Genomic DNA, 11,235 nt, shown 5'->3' with positions numbered 1-11,235 from the left:
AACAAGAATGGAGGAAAGCATTAAGTACAATCAATCGTACCTTTACTGTTCTATAAAACGCAGCAACATATGAAAAATGGTGGCGTTTAAAGGTCAACCCTCTAGATTTTTAGCGCCAACGGTACAGGTTGTATCAAGTTGGGTTAGAAATAAAGCGCTTGCGTAAAGCTTTCAGAACTGGGCCACACAGGCGCTTTTCACCAACAGCTTTCAACCAGTGGCCCTCCAAGGCAGAGGGTGCCCGTGGCCTCTCCAGGGGGGCCAAGAGCTGCCCCATATGCTATCACATGCATAAAATTTCTTCCAAGTTTTGTGTTCCGACTTAAAAATTAATTTGCATTGCACTCCACGACATTTGTTTAAATACAAAAACACTGTTTAGAATGACTCCCCAAATAATTCCACCACCTCTCCCACCTGGTCTGCACACCAGGGCGGGCGGAGCCCAGCCTGGAAAGCTATTCTCACAGATAGGTGGACCAGGCAGGCAAGAGTGCTTTTCGGGAAGTCTGTCTGGAGCATTTTCACAATGAAGTAACATTATTCCCTCAGGTTAGAACTAAATGCTTCAGGAAACAGCGGATTATCAATTTCAACGGATGGAAAAATAAATAGCAAACAACCCCTGTGTTTTAATTTTCAAACAAGGAAATCCGTTAATTTGATTTACTAACAGAGGTGAAAGAAACCCCGTCCCGATCTTTTATTTCTTCCATAGAAAAACACAAATTAGTTTTGTTAAATATAAAAAAGACAACGCAAGACCCACGGAAAGAGGAGACGCTTCTCTCCGCTGGCTCTGCAGAGCTTTTCCCTAGTTTTTGAGCCGACTTTGGTGAATCTGTGTCACCCACTGCAGCCGGACGTGATAATTCAACGCGTCAGGCTACCTTTTTTGGCACTTCGGAAGCACCGCCATCACAAAAGGAAAACTATTCTTCTGATACGGCACTTGTTTTCTCCAGAAGACTAAGCTCTAAAAATCTGCCACCTTGAAGAACACAAATGGTTCACAAGCATATGGTTTTCTGGCTGTCCCACAGGAAGGATGCAGCTTCGCGAGGGGGCTGTGGTCCACCCCCCCCACCCCCACCCCACCGCCCCCCGGCCGGCCGCAGCAGACCAGCCCCACGAGCCCGGTGACACACAGCGCCGGGCCCTGCTGCCAGGTCCCTGAAAGGCATCTGTGGACTTCACTGGTTGTCGTAACGGGTTTCAAGAGACACCCATTTTAAAACAGGTTTCAAAAGTTGTTCACGTTTGGTTTTCAGGTGGCCTCAAAGATGCGTCGGGACGTAGTTAAAATCCCATCTCTGAGTAGGGTATCATCAAAAAGAGAGCTGTTCAAAAAAGTCACAAAAGCAGGAACCTGAGCTTCCCTCGTATCTGTTTTTTCGTGGCCGTGCTTTTTCCCATTAACCGTTTAAAAGTCTGAATCAGCAGCAAATATAGCCGTACGTACGTGCGCGTGTGCGTGTGCGTGTACACATTTTGGCTGACTTAAGGGAAATAAAGGTCATTTTGTCTCCTACAAACATTTGCTGCAGGCCCTTCAAGAATGTTCACTTCCCTGCAGGCGGGACAATGTAAGTGTGGACGTTGAAACGCAATTCTGACAGGTGCTCCCTGGCCGGCCCGCGTACGGAACGTCCTTGCATCGAGTAGCCCTTAATCAAGGGAGGGTGGACCACACCATTTCGCCGTTGGTCCTTCTGCGCATCATAATGCGGCCAAGTCGCATCCTTGACACCCACATCCGAGCGGGTCTCTTTCATATTAGCTATAAATTAATCCCGAGGTCTCGGAGCTCTACTTTTCCAGAGTTAGGAACATTGCTCAACTCCCTTCAGAAATATCTTGCATAATTGGCTGGTCCCTAAGCTGAAACAAACAAAAACGTCGAAGGCAAGAAAGAATACATAAACTGAGAGCTCCACCTGTTACACGCATACACACGCGTTCCCTCTCCAGGTTCTACACAATAAAAGGAGTCACGTCAGCTAATATAGCTTCTAATATCGGCTTCATCTAAAAACTGCCTTTTCCGGGTTTCTTGCCAACATCATACGACACAGCAGTACTTTTTCCACCAGGACTTGGAGAGGTTTTTCATTTTGTCAGGAGTCCTGCTTTTGCGCTTCTTTGGCTGTTGCTGAGTGTCTGAGTACTGAATGCCAGCGACAATGGCCGCGTCAAAGACCTCTTTGAGGTTTTTCTGAGTCAAGGCCGAACACTCGATGTAGGAGGCGGCTTTGATCTCCTCGGCGCACAGCTTAGCTGCCTCTTCAGGCACCGGCTTCTCTTTGCATTTGTCCAGCTCAATGAGGACTTTGACGTCTTCTCTGAGATCCGACTGAGTTCCAACGAGGACGATGGGGGCTTTGGGACAGTGGCATCGGATCTCGGGCACCCACTTCTCACTGACGTTCTGGAAGGATGAGGGGCTCACCACACTGAAGCACAGAAGAAAGATGTCCGTGTTGGTGTAGCAGAGGGGCCTGAGTTTGTCAAACTCATCCTGCAACCAATCAAGGCACCCAAAAGTTATTTTTTAAAGCCATTCTCATTAGCAAAAAGACCCCCTTACCAATTTTTTCCTCGCAAAGGGTTATAGCAAGCCCACTGCCAGGGCCTTGGAAAGCAATCCTGCTGCTTCCCTAAATGGGGCCCACATGCCCAGCCCCACTCAATCTGCCCAAAGTGTTCGGTGTTTTCATCAATACTCATGACCCATTTGCAACTCACCACAGAAAAAGTACTTACATCGGGTGAATTTTAGAAATAAAATTGACTTCATCTAGCCTTCAGCCCAGAGTAACCCAGACTTACTCTCTCAACTGTGGTACTTAGCCACTCTTCCAAAACTTAGCATCCACAATGATCCCCAGGTCTCCAAGCTGACCCCAGTGAGCCCCGGTCTAACACAGCTCCTGTCTTCAAGAATCCAGCCCTGCCCTTAGGGTGCCTGGATGGTTCAGTCGGTTACCCGTCCCACTCGGTTTCGGCTCAGGTCATGATCTCACGGTTTTGGGGATTCAAGCCCCTTGTTGGGCTCTGTGCTTACACAGTGGAGCCTGCTTGGGATTCTCTCTCTCTCCCTCTCTCTCTCTGTCCCTCCCCCAGCCGCTGCCTCTGTCTCTCTCAAAATAAATAAACTTTAAAAAAAAAAAAAAAAAGAATCCAGGCTTGCCTGTCCCCATGACAGCTGTGAGCGACGCCCGCCTCACCTATCTGCACCTGTACACACTCAGGGCACACACAGTGCAGGGAAGAATTTTAATCAGACACAAGGACAGACCCAGAATTGGAGCTGAGACCTCTCATAGGCCACCCTCACTGGCAAATCACTTACAACACTGGTTAACACATTCTCATTCTTGCTTGATGTTCCTCTTTCTGGCTTTATCTCTTTTTCTCCCTCCTTTCTTCCTTTTCTTACTTCCTTTAGCCTTTTTTTTTTTTTTAACCCCTGCAAATACCAGGGGCCTCCACGCACGGCGCTTTGGGAAGATAAAGGACCAGGGAAAGGGCATACCCACCCTACTCTTAAAATATAGAGAATTGGATGGAATAATTCTAATTCATTATAGAAACCAAGCATCATGCTGAATATCTGCAATAGTCACCCACTTCACAGAGATGCAAGCTGGACACTGGGCCCCGGGCAGGGCCAGGGGATTCACTGGGAACAGACAGACCTGGCCTCAGCCCTTGCAGAGATGTCTGCCTCCAAATCAGCATTTCTTTATAGTCTCCTGGAGTCCCATATTCAGCTAACTGAAAGCTTTCACTCACCTCTCTCATAGGAAAATATTTACATCATCTCATTCCTATTTAGAATTTCTGGGGCGCCTGAGTGGCTCAGTCAGTTAAGCGTCTGACTTCGGCTCAGGTCATGATCTCACGGTTTGTGGGTTCAAGCCCCGCGTCGGGCTCTGTGCTGACAGCTGACAGTTCAGAGACTGGAGCCTGCCTCGGATTCGTGTCTCCCTCTCTCTCTGACCCTCCCCTGCTCGCACTCTGTCTCTCTCTCTCTCTCAGAAATAAACATTAAATTTTTTTTTTTTTAATTTCTATCGGTGGGGGACCCTGGCTGCCTCAGGTCGGAAGACATATAGGACTCTCGATCTCAAGGTCGTGAGTTCAAGTCCCCCACTGGGTGTAGCGATCATGAAAAAAATAAATACATAAACGTTGAAAACGATAAAAAATAGATAAAATAAAATTTCTGTCGGTGGGCGCCAGCCATCCACAAGTGGACTGTAACAGACCACTTCCCAGTGGCCAGAAAAAGTGAAATGTCATCCAGGTTTTCATTACTGACATGCACATTATTCCGTATCTGCAGCCTTTCTGCAGATGTAAAGAAAACCTGGATCTGTTTTTTTTTTTCTTCATTTGAAGCTCCGTATTTCAGTTGTAGGGCAACAACCAACAATATTGAAGTCAGCCAGCTACAATGCTCAGGAATAAATCTGGCATTTCGGAACGTCACTGCCACGTGTCTTCTACAAACGACGGTTTAAAAAGAACAACTTAGCTTCCTTAGTGCCAACTTTGTGTGGAGGAATAAACGCAGAAACCCGACCAGGTAGACTACGGCCTCGCTCTGAAGACCTCGTAATAAAACATTCCTTCTGTTCTTGGAGGCCTCAAAGCAAAAGCACAAGACTGAGCCCCACGTAAAGGCAGCTCCCTCAGGCAGCTGCACCTCGCTGTGAGAAGGCAGTCACCCTCGGCCGTGGCCTGGAATCCGGGCTTGCATTTCCAATAAAAAGAAAGACAAGCACGGGGGCTGGGCCCTGTGACCGGCCTTTGGAAATCTGGCTCCCCAGACCTCTGGGGAGTCTGGCTAAGGGGCTCCGGGAGCCGAGCAGAAATGAAACCCTCCTCCTCACAGCCTGCCCAGAAACCTTAGATATTTGCTGAAATAAATGCAATGTGCACATGGGGGACGAGGCCAGTGGAACGCAGCCCCAAGGAAACGTGTGCTGAGGCCCAGTGACTGGCATGCACCTGCCGGGTCGGCAGGAAGACATACAGAATTCCGTCAGGGGAGGGGCGGGGCGGGCCGGACAGGCAGCTCAACAGTAACGTTGGTCAAGCTGCAACCTGATTTTTTTTTTTTTTTTGGTACCATAGAGATTTTTCCTTTTTTTTTTTTTTTTTAATTTTTTAATGGTTATATTTATTTTTGAGACAGAGAGAGACAGAGCAGGGGAGGGGCAGAGAGAGAGGGAGACACAGAATCCAAAGCGGGCTCCGGGCCCTGAGCTGTCCGCACAGAGCCCGACGCAGGGCTCGAACTCACAAACTGTGAGATCATGACCTGAGCCGAAGTCAGACGCTCAACCGACTGAGCCACCCAGGCGCCCCCCATAGAGATTTTTCTAAGTGCCTCATGGGTCAAAAGGCTGAAGAACTTTTAGCTTCTCCTGGTAATGCCACCGCGAACTACTCCTATTTCAGTGACGGTCCTCTCTCTTCTGCCAAAGGTATGTTTTGCAGAGCCCTCAGTCTCCGATCTATTCTCACTCAAGTAAGACTGTGAGTCCAGTGTTAAGAGCTCCTCGTAAGGTCTCATAATGCTCACCTACCTCCCTGACAGGAAGACCCGAAGGCACAAAAAGCGATTTCTAGTTCCTCATGCAGCCAAGGAGCGCCACATTCTTGCTCCAAGCTTCCATATGAAACCAGGGCATTTGGGCCCCAGGTTAGGGCTATCTGTGCTCACATTTCCCTGGGTTGGGACTCAGACGTGACACAAGTCATAAGGCTACTGTGAGGACTGCCTGAAGGGGTGGGGGCAGGGGGGGTTCCACTGGTTGAGTCAACATCAGGGAAATACAGCAGGTGTCAAATCAAGTCCCTTAAAAGGCAGTTTATCAGATCTGGATTAACTAAGGAAGTTGGGAAAGAACTACCACTTGGACCGGCTTTGCTGTGAGTCCAAATAAGTCCCAAATGACACCTGGGGTGTAGGGGAGAAATGACTTTATCTTACCAACCGTGTAGGTTTCATAAATAGTTTTTGAAGTTAGTTTTCTACACGTCTTTAGATGGTCACCTCCTCCGTTACATAATAAGGTATGCGTTACTAACCAATACGTCAGTTAAGAAATACAGTCCAGGGGCGCCTGGGTGGCTCAGTCGGTTGAGCGTCCGACTTCGGATCAGGTCATGATCTCACGGTTCGTGGGTTCGAGCCCCGCATCGGGCTCTGTGCTGACAGCATAGAGCCTGGAGCTTGCTTCGAATTCTGTGTCTCCCTCTCTCTCTGCTCCTCCCCCGCTCATGCTCGCTCCCTCTCTCTCTCTCTCTCTTTCTCTCTCTCTCTCCTTCAAAAATAAATTAAAATAAAAAAAAGGAAATTCAGTCCACCTCAACGAAAACATCACTGGGAGAGCAAGAAAAAAAAAACAAAACAATTTCCAAATAAACCAAAACGTACCAACTTGCACCAAAATCCTTCTATTTCCCTAAACGATTTCTTCATGAAAATGTCTCCAAAATTATTCTCGTGCTTCCCCCACTTTCAGACAGACCATACTACGACAAATCAAACCCCGCCTCAATAATTCAGGATCGTTTCCACAAAGTGGTCCCGATGAGACTCCTAAGCCTCTTCCAAAACTGCTCAGAGGTTTTCTCCCCAGACCCACCTGTCCTGCACCCCGAGCCCACGTTGCCTTCCGCCTTATGGAACTTCGCTGGTTTCTTTTCACAAGTTCTCCTCACTGGTCTGTCTTCCCTCCAGACTGCAAAGTCTTGTGAGGGGCGGGCCCAGGACCTCAGTTAGCACTTCCCCAAGACCTAGCTCTCCTTTGTCTGTCTCCATGCGAACCCGAGACTCAGCCCTATTATGTGGCAGCCACCATGCAGGCAGAACCCCAACTTAGGAAGCCGTGTCTGCGGCAAGAACCAACATGTAACAGGAGAGCCCCATCAGTGGGCAGGGATGTCACTGAGCTGCTTGCTCCCCGGCCCCCCCCCGGGGGGTCCCCAGTAACTGTGCCTTCTCGGGCCGTTAAGCTGCTCCTTCCTGCGTTAGCAGGGATGCCTATATTTATCGATGTGCTCCTCTGACCTCACCTGGAAGGTCAGAAAATCAGACACGGAGCAGGAAAAATATTCCCACTTTATGCAAAGCCATAGAGCGTTCGCTATAAATACGAGGAGGGCGTCCAGAAAAGACGAAACATCGCAACGGCGGTGTTCTTTGCATTCTCTTTTGCACAGACTACACACAGTGTTTGATTTTCCCTGCTGCGGCTGAAGGGGAAGGATGAGGAGAGAAAGAAGAGGCCGGGCTACTACTCCCGCCACTGTGGCCCCCGCCAAACCAGCGTTGAGCTGGAGACCAGAGCGGCTCAGGCTTGTATCACCTGGAGGTTTGAACTCGCTGTCCCCAGGCTAGGTGAGCAGTTTGGAAGTCCTGGCTGGGATGAGGCACTAGAGAATACTGGAAGGCCAACTTCTTAAACACGGAAGGTCACGTGACGATACCTCAGAAAGTGAAGTGGGCCCTTTTACGGGCCTACAAAGTGCCCCTCAGCATCTGCTCTAACAAAGTACAGGAAGGACTACATGTTTGTTAACTGTCACTTTGACCAACTCAAGAGACAGCACCCTGGGTTCTCACAGGGAACGAGGAGACCTCGGTGACGAGCTCCATGCCAAGGGAGGACGGGGTGATGATGAGTCTCTGGAGCTCGTCGGGGAACACCCGAATCCCCATCGCTCCCTGGGTGTCCGATCCAAGTGCCTAACCTTCCCACGATTTGGAAAGACTAAGTCCAGGTTCATTCATGACTCTGGTGCAGGACAGCTTTGACCCCTGTATCTGCTTCAGGGAACGAAGGTGGCCCTAGCGAGTCAAACCACGGCTTAGGAAACGCCATCTTTTTCTTATTTATTTATTTATTTATTTATTTATTATTTTTGAGACAGAGAGAGACAGAGCATGAGCAGGGGACGGTCAGAGAGAGAGGGAGACACAGAATCCAAAGCAAGCTCCAGGCTATGAACTGTCAGCACAGAGCCCGACGCGGGGCTCGAACTCATAGACCACGAGACTATGACCTGAGCCGAAGTCCGACGCTTAATGGACGGAGCCACCCCGGTGCCCCAAAACTCCATCTGTCTCTTGAGCAAATTTCTTTAATATGTGGCTGGTTGACTTCCAATGAAATGATTACATCGCCAACTAACTCTGAGAAATGATCACAGAGCATCAGTGATAATTTTTAATAAAAACCAGAGAGTAAATAAGGTCAGAAACGCCTGTGAGAAGAGAACTGTTCTTCACCCTGTTGTCCCCGTCCTGCCCACGCAAAGCTGGGCCAAACCCGGTTTTACTAGCTCAGGGCTTTATCCCCCTCCCCGTCACCCTCTCAGGGGTGGGTCTACTTCCTGAGGCTTTAGAATGACCCCGTTTATGCAAGGAGGGTATTCTGAGGCTTTTCAAAGGCTGGTTCCCTTCCCACCACTGAGCAGCGACGATACACTAACCTGCCCGGCAGTGTCACAGAGCTGGAGTCTCACAGGCCGTCCGTCCACAGAAACCACCGCTTAAAAACAAGATGAAAACAATGATCAGGGGGGGGTGTCCTTTAACCCCTTTCAGGAAAACCATCGTTTTAGCTGCAACTACCAGTCTCCCTCCAAACCCTTCGGTTATTCTGGGTCCCCTAATGAATTAAAGACTGGTCTAAAACAAGGAGGCCCCCATGCAGGCACTTTTGTATACAACCCTCCTGGGCTGGCACCTCACGGCACTGCCCGGATGAGGCCGCAAGCTCCTGAGCCATCGGATGGCACCCCAGAAGGGCCTGCACTCTTCTCCCAGCCCCGGAAGATTTATTTGCCCGTCACACTAGTTTCAAAACACCTAAAAGCAACACTGGGGGGTAAATGGGAACCAACCTTGCCGTTTTAACTCAGTGGGAAGCCTCACAAATAATTCTGTTTTCCCTTGGGATCTGTTCCAAGACTTCATGGTTTATCAGAAAATTGTAGCTTGTTTTGAGAACACGAGCAAACACAGGCTGCCTGCATTGTCCTGTTTATGGAAGCGGGCCCTGCTCATCTCACCCTGTCAGCTCAAAGGGAAGATTAAAAAAGAAAAGAAAGCCTGTCCACCTTTCCACTGGGATGGGGTACTGGGCAGGGGCCTGCCTCAGGGCACAGCTTGAGGTTTCTATTTGAATTAAGCACCCAAGTTTGTCTCGGTACAACTTTCTCAGTTCTTTCAATGTTTACACTGATCAGCTGGGAGGAGGAAAGCGGGGAGGGGGGGGTGGGAACCCAACACTGTTTAGGTGGCAAACCCATTAGGTGTGGCACACTTTCATCTAGGTTACCCAAGCCCTTGCCATTGGGACTACGTGGTCAAGAAACATTTCTTTTTTTTTTTTTTTCCTTGAAGAGCAAGAGGGAGTGTTTCACACTAGCCTCTGTGGATTTTCACGTTTTTGTGAATTTCAAAAAAAAAAAAAAAATCCCCGAAAACCCCTTTATCTTTGTTTCCACCAAACTAAAACCCAGCATACCACACTTAAAAGCTGTAAATAGCTTAGAGATAACTGAAAAGATACTAAGACATCAGAAACACAGCCAATGAGGGAGATGGAAGTAGGGGCAGTGGGGCCAGGGGAGAGGGACTCGGAACAAATTGGGTTTACTCTCCAGGTTTAATCCGGACCGAAGCCTTTACCAGGGCCGTTTTCACCAAAGCGAGTATTTTCTGCCGTCTCCGTGGCTCTTTAAAGCGGAGACGCCCATTGTCACGGGAACCGCCAAAAGGAAAGGACCGACTCTCCGGGCCACAGGTAGGGCCACCTGCGCGTCACCTTCCCACTGAAACTCGGCAGCGGCGCCAGCAACGTCGACCTGACGCAACTTTCCTACGCAGCAAACTGACCAGGCAACCTGAACTCGACCTGATACTCGCTCGTCTGCTACTAAATTGCCCGACCATTTCTTTTCGCGTAGGCTCTGTCCCCCGTACCCCGCCCCCTCCGCCAGGCTCCGGCTTTAGGGTTCCCCGCTGCCTCTGGAGGCTCCGCGCTCGCCGGGTCCCCGAGGCTCGGGAAATGCCCGGCGCTCCGCGCCTGGTCGGCTTCCCAGCTGGAGCCCGCCCGGCCCCGCAGCCCCCTCGGTCCCCCATCCCCCCGCCCCGCGACCCTCGCGCCGCCCTCCCCGCCGCCCCCCCCCCCCCGCGGCCATCGGCACCGCAGACCGCGGCCCCGCGCCCCCGGCCCCGCTCACCCGAGAAGTTGTCGAAGGCGGTGGGGATGTACTCGGTGGGGTAGCCGTTGGTGGTGTAGCTCACCACCAGGCTCGTCTTGCCCACGGCGCCGTCGCCGACGAGCACGCACTTGACGCCGCGCCCCTCGGCACCGCCCGCGCGCCCCCGGCCCCCCGGCGCCCCGGGCCCGCGCCCCCCGCGCGCCCCGCGCTCCCGGCGCGGCGGAACGGGCGGCGCCTCGCAACGGCCCGGGAATGCGGGGTCCCCCTGCTGCGGGGGCATCGGTGCGCGCGCTCGGGCGTGCAGGCGCGAGCGAGCAGGGCCCGGCCCGCCCGCCCCTCGGTCCCGGAGCCCTCCGAGAGGGACGAGCTGTCACCGACCGCGGTGGGCGCGTGCCCGGCCCCCAAGAGCGGCGGTTCTAGGCCACACGCTCCCAGACAAAGGCGGCCGGGGTGGGTCGCGGCTCTGGGCTCGGGCGGCGCCACCTGGCTCCGCTCCGCGCGGTCAGAGGACTGCGGGCCGGCCGAGCGCCGTGGAGCCCGAGCGCTCTGTCTCCTCCCGGCTTCCCGGCGACACGACGCGTGGGGGGCGGGAGGGGAGGGGAAAGAGGCGGGTCCGGCCCGGCCGCTCTGTCCCCGCGCTGAGGCCACAGCGCCCCCCGCCTGCGCGCCGGGCCCCTGCACCCGGGCCAGAGGCGGTGCTACGCCGGGCGGGTGAGGAGCGCGGTCGCCGGCTCCGGGCCGAACGGACCCTCGCTGCAGGGGGCGCGGCTGCCGCCCGCTCTGGGGGTGTACCCTGAACACCCACTCCGGGGCGCGTGGCCCGGAGGCGACGGGTGGCCGAAGGCAGCCTCCGCCCACCCCCCGGCGGCCGAGACTGACACCACCGCCGGAGTGACCGAAGCGGTTCCGCCTTGTTGCGCCCACGCGGGCGGGGAAGCCTGAGCTTCCTCCGGTTCCCCTGGCTCCCCGCCTCCCCTTCCCGGC

General features: G+C 52.5%; 1 protein-coding gene across 1 annotated transcript; it reads right to left on the bottom strand.

Moving 5' to 3' along the window:
• Positions 1–1,093: 1,093 nt before the first annotated feature.
• On the bottom strand, positions 1,094–10,794 carry RHOU (ras homolog family member U). The gene is made up of 3 exons (XM_027047036.2): positions 10,270–10,794; positions 8,512–8,570; positions 1,094–2,518 (listed from the first exon to the last, which is right to left on the bottom strand). The coding sequence occupies exons 1-3, from the start codon at positions 10,529–10,531 to the stop codon at positions 2,063–2,065; spliced, it is 777 nt and encodes a 258-aa protein (XP_026902837.1). The 5' UTR covers positions 10,532–10,794; the 3' UTR covers positions 1,094–2,062.
• Positions 10,795–11,235: the final 441 nt, after the last annotated feature.

Source organism: Acinonyx jubatus, chromosome D2 (genome assembly GCF_027475565.1).
Source record: "Acinonyx jubatus isolate Ajub_Pintada_27869175 chromosome D2, VMU_Ajub_asm_v1.0, whole genome shotgun sequence".
NCBI classification, from domain to species: domain Eukaryota; kingdom Metazoa; phylum Chordata; class Mammalia; order Carnivora; family Felidae; genus Acinonyx; species Acinonyx jubatus.
The sequence above is the reverse complement of the archived record's forward strand: the minus strand, read 5'-3'. Positions and strand labels throughout refer to the sequence as shown.

Excerpts from the sequence above, each read along its gene's own strand:
- RHOU (XM_027047036.2), bottom strand. The coding sequence starts at position 10,531 with ATGCCCCCGCAGCAGGGGGACCCCGCATTCCCGGGCCGTTGCGAGGCG. Across the intron at positions 8,571-10,269 it reads CGCCTTCGACAACTTCTCGG|CGGTGGTTTCTGTGGACGGA; the intron begins GTGAGCGGGGCC and ends CTTGTTTTTAAG. Across the intron at positions 2,519-8,511 it reads TCTGTGACACTGCCGGGCAG|GATGAGTTTGACAAACTCAG; the intron begins GTTAGTGTATCG and ends GATTGGTTGCAG.